The sequence below is a fragment of the Poecilia reticulata genome, linkage group LG4, assembly GCF_000633615.1.
Source record: "Poecilia reticulata strain Guanapo linkage group LG4, Guppy_female_1.0+MT, whole genome shotgun sequence".
Lineage (NCBI taxonomy): Eukaryota > Metazoa > Chordata > Actinopteri > Cyprinodontiformes > Poeciliidae > Poecilia > Poecilia reticulata.
The window spans coordinates 18,350,603-18,366,679 of NC_024334.1; the positions used below are offsets into that span (position 1 = coordinate 18,350,603).

At 42.6% G+C, this 16,077-nt stretch overlaps 1 protein-coding gene across 4 annotated transcripts in view; it reads right to left on the minus strand.

Annotated features, from left to right (window-relative positions):
- The window catches only part of nhsa (Nance-Horan syndrome a (congenital cataracts and dental anomalies)), a 68,142-nt gene extending 55,621 nt beyond the window's left edge, over positions 1-12,521 (minus strand). For all 4 annotated transcript variants that reach the window (XM_008407548.2, XM_008407546.2, XM_008407547.2 and 1 more), the window contains exon 1: positions 11,993-12,521. In XM_008407548.2, coding sequence (XP_008405770.1) covers positions 11,993-12,302 — 310 coding nt within the window. In that variant the 5' untranslated portion in view covers positions 12,303-12,521. The remainder of the gene's footprint in view (positions 1-11,992) is intronic.
- Positions 12,522-16,077: the final 3,556 nt, after the last annotated feature.

Below are 16,077 nucleotides of genomic sequence, written 5' to 3' on the forward strand. Positions count from 1 at the left end.
TATATGTCCTGAAAGGCTGATTTTCAGGCCTGAGCAGTGACTGGTCGGTCGGAAATAATCCAGGTTTTTTTCTGATCAGTGAACGTACCAAGCCTAAGAACCGAGTCGAGTTGAGCCGAGCTGTTGCCAAAGGAAAAGAGGCAAACAGTGAAACAAAAGTAACAAGAAGTACTTCCACAGATAACAGGAAGGATTCATGTATTACATTAAGGATGCTTTTATCCTTTCGAGCTTGTCAAGGAACATGTTGGATTTTGGAAAACACAGAATTAAAGGTCTGCATTTTCAATGTGGCAACCAGGCTAATCCAGCTAGCTGCTAAAATAAAATGCTAACGGGATTTTAAAATGTCATCTCTGTAATTATTTTAGCTGCGTTTTAAAGAAGTAAAACCTTGTTTTACAGCACCTGCCCTCTCTGGCACACAGTGTGACATCACCCCTGCTCCCAATATAAATAATGAAGATGCAACAGCATAGCTACAAAGATTGTTTACATTGTTTATGCAAACAGTTCTTAAAGACGCATGAGAATCAGCTAAAGTCAATATCGGCAGGTGAATGCTTTTCAAAAATTGGAGAAAGAAGGCCAGCAGCACACTGATGTGTGTATCCTTAAAGGAAATATACTAATAAACAGAGTTAATTATTAATCCCCCTAACATATGTAGGTTTATAGTACCAATAGGGTTGAATTGATCAATACTTCTCTTCTGAATGGAGTTAATATTAGGATTTTGGAGCGGCTAGGCCAGAGTGCAAACTTAAAGAATCAGCTTAGAGAATCAGTGGAGGGAGCTAAAGATGAGGGCGATGGCCAGGAGACCTTCCAACCTCAAAGAGAGTTCACCACCGACGATAAATCATCAAAACACCAGTGAAAAACATGCACAAAGGCTGACTGATTTTTTGCCAATAAACATTTTTCAACTGACTACAGAGAAATTTATATTTTTTAACAAAATAATATAACTTTTCCTTTAACTTACAAGATTTTATCTTTTGAGATATGCCTGTCTCATTCTGTATCAAAAACAATTTCCCTGGTCTAAATCTTCTAGTGTGTTTGAATAACATATTGCTTAATCCAAGAGCTGCAGGCCGTTCGTTTGTAAGAAAAGAAAAAAGAATCACAGCAAACGAAACAAATCGACACATCTGGTTGGATTTTAGCAGGATTCCTAAATGAACAGGGTGTGCCTCTGATGAGAGACACCTTCCACGGCGCTTACGAGCCTCCAGGCTGGCAGCCAACACATGGGGACTTTCTCGGCTAGTAAGGACCCAGGCGCACCTTCTGGGTGCTTTCCTCCTCATTCAGCCCAACCGGCTGCCATCTCCAGAGCAGCCAGAGAGAAATAATACTCCGTTCAGACTCCACAAAGTCCTTAATCCAAAACAGGGCAACCCGTCCGTGAGTCCTGTGACGCAACCGCAGACACCGGCCCTCGCTTTTCCCATGAATGGCTCGCCATAAAACGTTACTTCCAGCAATTATTTCTCATGGGGTCTGGCAGTGGAGACAGCCGAAACCCTGAGACCGGGCGGGAAAATATCGCGACTTACTCGCGAGTGACCAAAAGGGGCTTAGCACTGTGTAAATGTATTGTAAAGTTAATGTTTGGGACAAATTACACTAATCAGACTTTATGATTGCTTTTTGAAGGAAGAGTTGAAAACCTGATAAACGTTGATGTGATCTAGCGTCACACAAAGCCAGACATGAAGTCTAAACTTCGCAGCGACATGTTCTACAATAAATGAATCCTGGTGTAGAGAGGGGTTTGCCAACACAGACTGGGCAACGCATCACAAGAACCATTCAGCAGATTTTGATGGATGATATAAATCTGGGTTTGACCAAAAATATCGTCTTACTTTTTTCCTCTACTCCTCTTCCCAGCCATCAATGCCGCTCATCAAGTGGGTGTTATCCCTGCTCTTGATGACTGACGGACTTTCTATCCCCTGGCTTCTCGGGTGTCCAGTAAACGTATTTGCAGTCTCTAATGGCGGATTACGCTGCAGTTTGCCAACCAGGATGGTTCTGGAGTGCCAAAATGCCGTGGTATGTCAGAATCTAAACAGATGGGGTGCGGGCCTTTAACCGTTTCTGCACCATGCCTCGCAACAATGCAGCGCCTCATTCAGTCCAGTGTTTCCAGTGCTCGGATGTCGGTGGAAGTCCCCACCAGCTCCCCAGTGAGCAGTGAGTCTGTATGTTGGAAACTGGATCTTGAGAAACAACTTCTTGGAAACGCGGTGGCGGACTTGGTGATAAAAGTTTCCTGTTCTTATAAAGGCTCTCTCTCTTTTTCTCTCTCTCTGTTTGTGGAAGTTTGTGTCATGAGCTTAGTGAAAATGGTCAGACCGAAACTGAAAGCTTTATTGGGAAATCTAATGAATTCTTTATTTTGAGCTGGTGGCATTTTGACTGCCATGATGAGCCACAAGCCAAGAAAACAGAAAAGCTTGGATTCTGGATTTAGAAAGGCGCCCGGCAGGTGTGTGATTCAGGTACGCATTAGCCTGGGGAAACTGAATCAAATATTAATCAACGCATCTTCACGCCGAGCATGAAAGCACCGCTTTTTAGGGTAGCTAAATGTTTCAAGCTGAGCACACTACGAGGAGCATAATGGAGGGCAGGTCATCCATTTTTATATCCCAGCACTCTAGCCAGTGGGGCTGCTGGGAGCAGGACTGGCTGATTCCCAAAATAAGAAACTGGGAGAGAGAAAGAAAAAAATGATAGAGACCCAGAAGCTCAGAGAGTGAGAGCTTTGAGTGAGAACAGAGTATAAAAAATGCCCGGGGGAGCAGAGGCACAGAAATTAATGGCAAGGATAAAAGATGAATGTAGATGGTGAGGAACTGGTCCCTTAAAAAGGAAGGCAATGAAGGAAGAAGCAAAAGTCAAACAAGGGTGAACATGTTTGGGCTTTTAAGCACAATGAAGAGGACTGGAAGGCAAAGAAAATCAAAACTATGTAAATCTGGACTTAAACTATTTTTCTTATTCCAGACAAAATCCTCAATACTCAGTCACTGAAGCAACGTTTCACATTCTTAAAGACTTCTTCACATTCAAAGGTAAAATTATCTGTTTTTATGAGGCTTATTCCATGTTGTTTAACTTCCACTTTCACTTACTGCCTGATAAAATCTTGAGAGCTAAATATTCTCTCGGCGGAGGTGGTTAAAGGACTTTTACTAGGCCTAACATGCTCTTCGTCACGCTCGTGCCAGTGACGACACTCTGGTGAACTTTTGAGAAGTGGAAATATAAAACTGTGGCTGGCTCTACAGGCAAAATTAGAAATATTTTGAGAGAGAGAGAGAGTAAAAGTGACAAAAGCCGGCGCGCCGAGACGTCAGTATCCAGGTCACTGATGCTCACTGACAAACACTCCACCAGTCAGTCCCAACCTACATAAACCACCGGAGCTAAAAGCACAAATCAGTGTGACAACAGAAGGCCCACAGGATGCCACTAGAACAGCGGAGAGCAGATAACAGCGTGAAAAAAAATAAAAAGAAAAGAACTTGGCCTTAAGTGAGTGAAGTTCCGGATTTTTTTCCGTAGGGGCAATTTGAACTCGACTGAAGATCCCTACTAACTGAGGCTCCTGTTTTAGAGTTGTTGTTGTTTTGGCTAATGCAGCACCACATGCAGAGAAACTGCAGAAGGAAAGGCAAGACAGCAGTAAAACATTTCAGTGACAGTTGTGGCCAACATGGCTACCACCGCTGTCTCCACCCCATGCTTCAGCGTTTCCCTCTTAAATGGCTCCTTGGTGAGGAAAAAACAACAAAAAAAAACTCAAATTCCAGAAACACCCAGGCTCTGCTTCCACACTGTGGGGAGAGTATTTCCTATTAAACTGACCGTTTTTTATGCGACTTCATCCATTAATGTAATGAATAAATAATTCAACCTTCGCCGCAAGTGAGTGTGTTAGTGTGGCGTCGGCGTGGTAACGTTTACTACGTGTTTTTTTCTGAGGTCGAACGTTTCTCGTAAGCCTGTTTTCATCGTGTGCAGTAATCCAAATCTGGACGAACCTGTTGCTCCAGTCGGATGAACGGGATTAAGATGGGAACAGGCGGTTTTAGACGGAAAGAAAATCTAAGTGCCAGAGGAGGGGGAAAAAAACCAAACCAACCCTAAACCTGTGAAGTTATGTTCACATACCCTGATATCCAACAGGTGCTTCCCATTTTTGCAGCACTGACATGATGGCAAGATGATGGATGAAGAGGCTCTTTCAACTTTAAAAGACTCAACCTGGCTGGTGTGTGTGGCTGTACGCAGCGGCATGGGGGGGTGGGGGGGGGGTCACATTCCTCCCAGATCCCAGTCTAAACACCTGCATGGCAGAGACTACAGATCCACATGTGCTTCCTTCCTGGGATTTAGCTTCAATATCAGTTTCTGTTCTCTGTCTGCTCGGTGGAGTTGCATGAGGGTGTCTTTCAAAAGAGTTTAAAATCACACGAGAGCTGCGGACGTAAAACGTTCTATGGTTCACTGCTCCGGTTTAAGTTTCTGTTGGAAAGAGTAAAGCCTTTTAAACAGAGCACGGGGGGGGATTTGCTTACCATAAAGCTTTTATCTTTAAAACCTGTGACTCATCAATTAATGTAAGATCCTTTATCTCTTGCTTCCTACTAATCTCCTCCAACAGTCAGGAACAGGAGAGATCATAAGAGCCTTCCTTCGTTTCTTTTTTTTTTTTTTTAATCTTCCTTTTCCTGATCCAGAGATGCGTATTCACTCGCAGTTCTGTTACATAACCTTTAAATATGCCTTTGTGACGGAGCCGTTAGTCGAGGGGGATATCGAATGACCTCAAGTACAGAAGCTGAGGGAGGAAAAGAAGCTGGCGCGAGCAGAGCGAAATGCTTCTGTCTTGCCGCGGTGAAACAAAGAGCAGCAGACAGTTTTTTATGGTTTCTTTGGTCCATCTCAGCTGTCAATATTTCTCCAGGTTGCCAAGGAAAGGAATGTGGCGAGAGGCGGTGAAACACAAACTCCCTGAAGTTAAGATCTGGAGAGCAAATAAATTTGATCTTTGGCAAAGCAAGAGTCGTTTCTGCATCAGCATTAGGAATAGCGGCTCCAGATGGGGCTTGGACTGAAGGCTGAGCAGATGGCGAGCGGCCAAAAACAGAAAAAAAAGGGTTTTATTTCACATGGCTTAATGTTACAGGTGTTCAGCAGATACAGCCTTATCACGTTCAATACAATACCGATATTGCAGCTTGGAACATTGGTTGATAGCAACATTTGGGATGGATAAAAGATGAATGTAGATGTTGGCATCTTTTTTACCAAGATACCAACATACTTGGTAAGAAAGGAAACAGTGTGGCAGCAGATTTATTAAGTAAAAAAAAAAAGAGAAAGACTTCAAAAAAGTAGCCGCAGAGCTTTTCACGGCTCACTTCGTCTCCAGTCAGGAGTAACAACCTGAACCAAAGGCTTTGTTTACTTTATTTAGTTAACGGTGGCAGTTCAGTCAGACCAGACCCTGCTCTGCGTCTTGCAGGTTTGCTGACCTGTGGTCAACCGATATCATGTCAAAATCCACTCTTAATTGGGCGAGCAGGTCTTTAAAAGGCCGGTGATAAGAAAAAAATGGGGGTGGCCGTGTTGGAGCTTTTGTTTCAGTGGTGTGTGTATAGATGGGGGCGTGGAGGCGGTGAGGAGGTCGACAGGCTTTTAAGGTCAGTGGGTAGATGACTTAGCCCCCCCAGACAGCCTTTTACTTTAGTGCGGACTTTAATTATACCCCTGGTGTTTCAGTCCCATACTCAGAACTACATAAACAATGAGTGATGGGGAAATGTTTCCAATAAGGGTTAAGTTTACATGTGTGGGGAGACATTTTACTTCCACACCTCAGGGCGGTGAGGTAACCTGTCACGACCCACAAATTCAGCAACCTTGAAAAAAAACAAACAAACAAAAAAAAAATCTCCCATTTCCAACAACAAACTAAGACTCGTCGTCCTCTAAGGGAATTTGACGTTACAAAAGCAGAAACTCTTCTCACACAGGCGCCGGCAGAGAGGCGCCTTTTGTCCAAATGTTAGCACACTCACCTGAAAATATACAGGCTGCGAGCCAAAGGATTAGAACTGACTCAGGAACACTTGTTCTGGTCAATGGTCTCACCGCAGGAACGCAAGATGTAATAAGTCACACATTTCTCTCAAGCACTGAAACGCCTCACCCTTCATTTGAAGGGAATGACTCCTTCAATAAACGAACCCTGGCCTCTCGTTTCTACCCCCTCCAACCTAATAACACAAGCACTAAGGGCCAATTAAGGGGAAACAGGTCCCAGAAGTGAAGAAGCAGCAGTGTGGTTTCCTGGCCACTGGCTTTCTGGAATGCTTGACCTGACAGAGCAGTTCAGCAGAAACCGCCTGGATTTGCTGCCCAGGGATCCACCGGAGGTACAGAGACCCCGGTTGTGTAGGAGATCTTCAGTCCTGCATGGTACACCAACAGCACTTTTAATATTTCATCAATGCATGTGCTTTAGTTCAAAACGAAATGCCAAAAGGCAGCAGAAAGGAGTGACATCAGCCGTATGACAGATGAAAGGAAACAAGTTGCAGCATCAAGGCTGGCTGAGGTTTTCTCGCTGCCTGCCTGGGAAAGGGAGGATGGAGAGGGAGGGCGCAGGAATGACTGAGCAAAGACTTTGAAATCTGCACTGTAATTAGCAAGACTAGTATATCAATAGCTGGTTGCCTGGACCTGCAGAAGTATGCAAATGGTTCTGTTAATGAAAGAGAAAAGAGAGCTAGAGGCTGCAGACCCAAGTTACCTTTATCATCTTCTTGGTGTGAGTTATTAGAAGTCTTTGTATCTGTTGAACTTCATAATTAGGTCTGCACAGACATTTTGCAGTCTCTAAGCTGTGAAGGATTTTCTCTGTGAAGGTGGGTTCACTTCTGGTGCTCCAGAAACAACTTTTGGTTTTAAAAATCCGACCAGTGACCCTGTCCCCGTTGAGGCCTCGGTATACTTTATTCCAACTTTAGAAATCGGCTACCACTAACGTAGACCCGTGACAGAAATTGCGTCATTTTGTTCACAGAGAGGCATCCGCCATCCGAACTCGACACCAGGCCTCAATCGAATTATTTTGAAAGAGCTGCGTTGTGTGAGTGTTGTATGATTGATCAGAAGTTTGTTACCATATTTTATGTGAAAATGCACCCTAACATCAGTGTTGATAGTCTGCTTCCACTGTTCGGTTTTTCTATCTGCAGGAGACACGAATATGATTGAGGAATGTTTGTCTGACTTATACATTTGGACAGTTTTTCACAAAATAACTACTACAACAATAAAACTGTGAAATGAATAAAAACCCCTGGATAGAAACTGAATGGGAGGAGGCTCGTCTGTAGAAAAGTGTGGCGTGCTCTTTGATATTTGGTAAAACCAAAATAGATGACCCAGGAAGATAGAGGGAATCCAGCAGAAATTTTGCTCAATATGTACATTTGAAAATGTACAGTTGAGTGACAAAAAGTCTGTCTACGCCCATGTCTCTGGACAGGGGCGTGACGTACGCTGAAGCAGAAGGCTCATCACCTTTCATATCATAGTATGAAAGGTGTGTGTGAATGCAAATGGCCCGTAATCACGACTGCGTATCCTGGTTGTAAGACTGTTGGGCTTTAGATGAAGTATGTGGGAGCTTTTTGAAGTTTAGTATTTTATTGCGAGTGATCTGTATTGTGTTTTCTGCCACACACGGTATTTTGCATAAAGGCCAAAAACAAAGTTTTGGTCTCATCTGACCATTTTCCACACACTTTCGTGTGTTTATTACATGTCTTGTGGCAAAGTATAAATATACTTATGGGTGTCTTTTAATAGCAAAGATGTGTAGATCGTTTGACTTTTATTTACTAACCGATATGACGCCGTTAAATGCAAATTTAATTTCGCACTGACAACATACATTAACCGTAGCTCTACGGATGACTCCAGCATTGACCGACACTGGCCTCGGATAAAATGCACATTGACTCGTCGATACGGCCTCACTTAGCACATCAAAGTCCCAGTAATGGATGGACTGGGTCAATCAAATTCAGCAGGCAGAGTCAGCAAGCGAGCGTGCTTTCCTGTGGAGCGGAGAGCAGCAGAGCTACTGCCGTCCACACGGGGAAACTCTGAGTTCCAGGGCGCTGAAGCTCACAGAACTGCTAATGATGGGGTAGAGAGCAACTGCAGCGCATTATTTAACGAGGTTCAGTCATTTTTCATGAGCTGATCTGGTAGATGGAAAACAGTGCAAAGGGATGCCCTGAAATACCTTCAAGTAATGGAGTGAGAAACTTCCTGCTCCCGGCCCCCACATGTGTAAATCATTGATTCTACGTGTTGAAAACCACCGAATGACATTAATGGGCAACTACAGGTGTTGCCAAGTGACTTCAGGACAACGTTCTCAATCGTTTGGTTAATTTTTTTATATATATTTCTTCAAGAAGGTCTAGTTTTCTTAAGAGTTCATCGAAGAATACTCTTACAAAAGAGGAGGCATGTTTCTGGTGCTATATTCTTAAACGTGAGGTCATGAATTCTTTCCAAAAATTACACAGCAAGGACATATTTATACTCATCCTGCAAAGATAGAAACAGCTCAGTATCATCTTGACTTTTACAGTTTTATGGATTGTTTATGTTTCGCCGCAGATATGTCTTATCACAAGATTAGACTCTGCTTCTTCTTTTTTCTTAATGGCTGTGCAGAATCTGACAGCGCGAGAGAGGGATGATGAGTTATTATTGCTCTCCTGTTTGCTGTTGAGTTTAACTCAGTTTGAGCTGCGTAACTACTGTTTTCCTGGGGCACAGTCTGCCATGAGGAATGCGCTCAAAGTGCCAGCCATGTGCTGCGCGACCAGAGAAGCCAGAAGGCTTCCAGCATTACAGCTACTCCTCCAAACTGAGCCGGGGTAACATGAAACCCGGCTAGAAACTCCAAGGTGGGACAGTCTGCCTGATGAGATCTGATGGTAGTCCTGGGAAGATGTCGATGGGGTGTCATGGGAGAGCTGTCCAAACATAGGGCGGGGGGGCTATTTGCCAGGCGCCAGGTTTAGTTCTGGTTTGGTCCTCATCAGAGGTCAATTGCGCATTCACATCTCCCCAAACAAAACGGACTTTCTAGACAAACGGACTAGAGTTCGATTAAAGCAAAATGTACCCAGAACACATCCGGTATGACACAACTCCAACACTATTAAGACTGTTTACGGGCCAGTTAAGGGGAGCATTGATCTGAGCTGCAATGAAGGGTTTGGATCAAAAAATTGTTATGTTTAGAATGGTCCAGTCAAAGTCCAGACCTAAACGCTACTGAGAATTCGTGGCAAGACTTGCATAATAACCTTCACAGATGATCTCTCGCCAATCTGACTCAGCTTGACCACTTTTATCAAAAACCTTCAGACTCTAGACGAGCAAAGCTGGTAGAGATGCACTCCAAAGAGACTCTAGCTTCAGCAAAAAGTGTTTCGTTAAGTTCTGACTCAAAAGGGCTTTTGCTTTTACTTTGAAAAGGTGCCGTGCATCCGGCGGAAGCGGGGAAGCAGTTGTGACAATCTACATAAATCAACATCTTGGAAGAAAAAAAAAAGAAACGACGTTCGCCTACGTAAATTTTACCTCATGGCCTTCGGCTATATTTAACGTCACCTCAAATGCTGTTTATCTGATGCACTCCCAGGCTAACTCCATGTTACCTGCAGGTTGTTTATGACAACGAGCAGCTCCAAGGCTTTAACAGCAGGTTTAACATCTGCCTGCTCCTTCAGCGTGACAAACAACTCCTCAGCGGTGCATTCCTCTAGATTTCACCTCGTGGACGTCCCACCCAACCCACCCCTCCGTGCCTTGGACTGCTCCATTTACACCGATTGTCATTCAGATGGGACCGGGGTTCTGTTGTTAAAGACTGCGCCTGACACCGTTACAACGAAAAGAACAATTAAGAGCAATTAAAAGCAAAAGGGGGTTAACAGGAAAGAAAGAAAGAAAAAGAAAACATGGCACGCAAGATACTATCGCATCCAGAAATCCATTCAGAAATTCGAGGCTTAACCTTTCCACACCCTGATGTTGCATAATATTTATGTATGCTCTTCTAGAAATAATTTTGCAAGTTTCCTCACAGGGAAAGTACTCGCAAACAACAACTGACAGCTCTGAAATCAGACATAAACAGTCTGCAAGAATGAACAGAAACGCTAGCCTGCGTATCACAGCACAACTATGCATGAAAGCAAAACAAACCAGCAACTCGCTGTCGAAATAAAGAATCTCTGCAGACTGCGTACTGCAGTGTGTTTAAATTGGCTTTAAAAGGGGTCAGGCTTTTCTTTCTATTTTTTTTTTTCAAAGTTGGGGGAGGGGGGTTGCAGTAGAAAGCTATCCATGCCACACATAAATACCTCAAGGCAAAATTACCCATTTAGAGACCACAGGAAGCAGGGGTCTGGGGGAACGTGCAAGGACTTGCTGAACCTAAAGTGAAGTGGGTTAAAATCTGCTGGGGTGTGTCCAAAGCTGTGGACGCCGCGCTCATACACACACACACACAAATACACACCTTTATAAATATCCAACCGCCTTCCCATGGTATCAGGGTAATGAGTTCCTGCCAAATCGGCCAATCGAACTTTACCGTATGAAGCAGGAAGAAAGAAAAAATATATATATTTATGCGAGGATTAACTCCTACAACACTACAGAGTTTGACTTTGGGCAGCCAGCCTGAGATAGAAGCAAACTAAGCTGCTGTTTAGCATCCCAGGTCAGCAGAGGAGCCCCAAAGATCGCTCAACTTCTCACACAGAAAACCTTCAACTTTTACTTGGCGCTACATAGGATGAGCCTCAAAACTTTATAAATAAAAAATTTAGATTGCGGTTCTGCTTGTGAATATAACCAAATAAAACGGCTGCCGGACCAAACAAACGGGTATTTATGGACTGACTTGTATTTGTTTGACTTGTCATTGTGTGAGCATTTAGAGGAGGGGAACTGACCTTTTGACCTTTACATGTCAATTCACTATTTAAAACACAACTGATTGACACCATGTTTTCTTGATTTAAATAAGAAATTGTGCATGTGTCTGTGTCTTTTGATGACCTCTGCAATTGTGTTTTATTAATATTAAAGAAAAAAAATGGAGCAAAAACATTTTAGCTAACTCTGAAAACCTATTGATAATGATATCATTTCCAGGGTTTTTTCCCCCAGTGTTTTTGTTGTTTTTTTGACTGAGAAATAAAAAAAATTAAAAAATTTAATCTGACTTGTCAGTACAAATCAATGCACCATAACATCCTTACTTTTTAATGCTCAGAGTTGAAACATATAGCTGGAAAATTATGTTCATAAACATTAGGGGGGTGGAGAGGGCAGAATCAAACTCTTCTCAAGGCCCCGTGTTTTATTGGGCCGGCTCTGAGTTCTGATGAAGTTAGAGGGGAAAACAGGACCAGTGGAAGCGCTTCCCCGCACGGAGCGAAGTGCGTCATTTGGCAGTGTTAGCTGACACATGCTTGTTATAAAGTCACAATGACAGAGCTACTGAAGGACGTTCTTTGGAAGAGAAACAACAGCGTAATAGCTGGTTTTACAGAGCTGCTGACATGAGGTGAAGACAACGTCATACGCCCCTACCACTGAGCCAAACTTGAAGACTGCTACAACGAAAATTAACTTTAAAAATGGAAACGTGTTTCCGAATATATTAAAATAAACATAGCTTAGCGAGCTGAAGCTTTTTACAGTTAGCTATATTTGTTAGATAAAGTTCTTTAAGTTTAGTCTAAAAGTTGTTTAAAAAGAAAAAGAAAGAAAAAATTGCGTCCTCGTGCATGCTCTCCTGAGAGAAAGAAGCTAGACGCGCGCGCCGTGTGCGAGTGTGGAGCGCTATACTCACGCACTGCCTCCTGTTTGGGGTCCAGCTCGGAGCAGCACTGCTGGAGTTGGGTAATTTTCCCCTGAAGCCCCCTGACCCGCTGGTTGGTGGACGCCAGGTCGTTTTCCAGCTCCTGGAAAATGGAGCAGGCATGTTTGGCCAGGTCCGACAGCTGCCGCAGGGTCCGGGACAGAGCCACATTACTGATGGAGACCAGATCCTCGAAAAGCAGACCCTCCTCCTGCTGCTGCTGCTGCTCCACCACCACCTCGCTTGGGCTTCGATACCTGCACAGTAACTGGGGCTTCACGGCTCTTTTGGCAAATGGCATGGTGTTGTGGAGAGGAGTAAGGGGGTAAGAAATCCAGCAAAGTCACCCAAGTGGGGGCAAAAAGCTGCTGTGTCCCCTCGCTCCCCCTGGTCCAGCCGTTCGGAGCTCAGCTGCGGCTGATGCCCCCCATCCCTTTCGCTTGTCAGGGAGAGGACTGGTGTGCTCCTGGCTGCTGCGCCGGGTCATCTGCTGCCCTAATCCTGGTGTGTTTTTCACTCCTCTAAACTAGAGGTGGTTTTTAAAAAAGAGGCAGCGGGTAAAACCTGGAATGGATTTCCAAGGGGACCCGGAGTCTGAAGTGTGAATGTGTAATGAAGAGAGATAGCAAACTACGGTCAGTCCAGTTCACTAAGGAGAAATTAAATAACCGTAGACAACCTATTTGTATCACAGGTTTATTAAACGTATTTACTTAAGTGCCGCTCCTTCAGTGTTGAGTATTAACCATTCTTAAGTGCTATGTATAGTGCCACTTTTGGTGGGGGGGAAAAAAAGGTTGAAACCCCTAAAAGCAACATACAAAATGCCTTAAAGTAAAATTATATTTTATTGTAACAGCAGCATTTCCAACTGAAACGTGATAAATCTGACCTTCATTTCGAATACATTTATTCATAAGGAGAAAAAGATATTTAATCCAAACTGAATAATGAGGGAAAAAAATATTACTGTGAAAAGTTGTTAAAGTAAAACATTGTTAGGGAACAATTCTGGCCCAAGGCATATGAGGGTTAAGCAGCTGCTTTGTATGTGGGCCTCCCTGGTGGTGTGGAGGCACCATAATGGGGGTGGGGGGAAATCAATATTTAGAATAATAAAGAATAATACAAACTAACTGTGAGAAATGATTTCTATATTTCTTTTATAGTTTTCACACAAATAATAGATTAATTAATTATTCCTGCCATTAGCTGCTGCCACTGTTGGGGAAATATTTGTAAGATATCAAACTTGTTCATTTGTTTATTGTAAATTTAGTCTTTGAGTTTCAAATAATTAAAGTATTATGGCACACCTAAACACCACTCTGAATTTTAAAATCTAAATAATTTTTTTAGGTTGCTACTCCTGTGATGTTAAAATCAACAACCATAACACTGTTATGATGCAGCTAATTGCAAATGATGCTAATGCTAATTATCGTAGCTATACCACATATATAAAATAACTTGGGAATGATAAAGAATCTGGTGTTGATATGTTGACTTGGGGGGACTCAAATGAAAATGCACTTACGGCCCCAAAAAGGCTTGGGCCGCCTCTGTTAAGGAAGATCTTTCGAGATCTTTACAAAATTAAAGTTTTGTAATTTACATAACTTTTCAGCAAGATTTAGGAGCATTAAGAGGTCAATAATTCCTTAATATTGATTAAAAAGCACTGGTTCCACTGGCAGATTATTTCACTAAAAACATGAGGAAAATGTCCTGTTATAAGTGAAATAATCTGCCAGTAGAATTAAAAATATTAATATTAAGGAATTGTTGACTCAAAACAAGCTCCTATAATCAGTATCACATGACCAAACCCCTTCCCTCCTGAAACACAAAGGGCAACAACATGGAAATAAATATTGGTTATTAAAATTGGCCTGGTTTTACTTAAGAGGTCGATACCAATACGTTAAAAAACAACCAACATCGGATGATATTGATGTTAAAGCCGATATATCGTGCATCCCCAATTTAAAAAAAAAGAAAGAAAAAATAGATAAAAGATGAAAGCAATGATTGATCAAAAACAGCCAGAGAAAGGAGGCGGGCCTTAGCGTTGTCAATCAAGTTTGGTGAGCTACTGGCAGAGAAACAGACCGGCAGATGATTTTCACAAATATGTAAAAATCTTTAAAAAAAAAAAAAAAAAATGTTAGACACACCTTCAAGGAGAATTTAGTTACTAATCCCAATTCTCACAAATGTTGGCAGTTAAAAGATTTTAAATTCTTATGCTAAGTTTTTCCTCTTATTAACAGGAATTCCTTCCCACCTCAGTGCATTTTTTGCCTTTTTTTCTAATAGGCGATTGTTGCTTTCACCCCGGTGTGGAGGACCGACAGCCTGGACTGGACCACATTCACTTTTGCTGAATGAGTGTTTAGCTAAATCCCACCAGCTGACGGAGCCAGAATGGAAAGAGGTGGCGGTCCGAAAGCGCGCCCCGTGGCCTAGCTAATGTCCACAGCAGAAGTGCAACCTTTGCAAACGCCCGGCTTGGGGACAAAGGAGGGACGAGAGACGTGGCGTATGTCGTCATCTTAGAGTAATGTTGCGGCCACAAAAGAGCAAACTTGAACACATAAAAGCTGGTAATCTACATTGTGAGAAGAGTTGGCTTCAGCGTGTGGGCTCGAACAGACACAAAGCGTCAAGTTACTGCAATGTTTTCCACTTCTTCAAGCTACTTCGACACATTTTAATGACCTTTCTGTCACTGTGGATTGGTGCTTGAGAGCGTCAAGTCTCACCGTCTCCAGCTTGATTCTTCATTAATGGTAATAACCCAGCAGCAGACTAAGTGGGAGTCAGCTGGGGTTGCAATTATATTAAGCAGGCGTATACTTAGAGCCCACACACACAACTGGCATATAGTAGTTTCCCCTTGCCGTGCAGCTGTCATCTGGCGATGCAAAGCGAACACTTTTAAGTGGTATTTATAGTTGAGTGAGAAATGCCCCCAGCTAAGCTGTCTGTTTGCATGAATACTTGCAGCTCTCTCGTGAAGCGTAAGAAACAAAACCTATGAGTATAAGAGGAGACCCTGAAGGTTAATGCAGCAGGTAAATATTGGTTATAGTTTGGAGGAACAGCAAGCTGTTAGGCTCGTTCGTCCACTCCGGCTCACTCCGAGCGACGAGCCAGCGTCACATTATCCAGAAAAAAACAACAACAAAAAAACATCCACCTCCTACCGCTTCCTGTCGTCTTCTTCGTCGTTTCCGCCGGTGGTGACGTCTGGTTGTTGCTCACGTGACTCGTGGGGTGCGAAAATAGTGTTTCCATTAAAGTTTTGCGAAATACATCTATTTCGATACCGTTGAAAAACCACTCGCTTTTTTCGATATACATTTTTCATCGAAAAACGTGTTTTTTTATTTGTGTGTGTGTGTGCGCGTGTGTGTGTGTGCGTGCGTGTGTGTGTGCGCACGCGCGCGCGTTTTCCAAATTTATTTTCGTAATTTCAGTTTGGGCAATATTATGGCTAATGGAAACGCATCTTCTGTGACTTTAAATCTGAACAGTGTAAACTGTAACATTGTAATTAATTGAAATAGATAAGTGAATATAATTTGACGTTGGTCAAGGTTTTGCTAACAATTAAGCTAGGTCCAGTGAATATTTGGGTGTATAGCGAATTACAATGTCGACTTTAATCGAATAAATTAATTGGATTTAACCCCTTTAAGCAGTTGGTTATGTTAAGAATGTTTTAAAAAATTTGCTTCATTTGAAGTAATGTGAAAGGGTATGTGACAGGATTTATCATCACCATAAATTAAAAAAGTGAAAGCCCCCAATACATACAAATTTAAATATTCCTAAAAATACTATTAATCTTTTAATAACCAATTTTAGGTTGGTTTTAACAACTGAAGAAACTACAGATGAAAATTTGCTCATTTTAGCTAAATTGTGCACAGTTGCGTTGTATGATGTTGATTAATGTCTCTTGACAAATAAATACATTTGAATTTGACAATTTGAGTTTTTCATAAAATTTTTGCAGCTCACAACTACTTTTGAAACAATATCCTCCACTGCTTGTGTTGTGGTTGTAA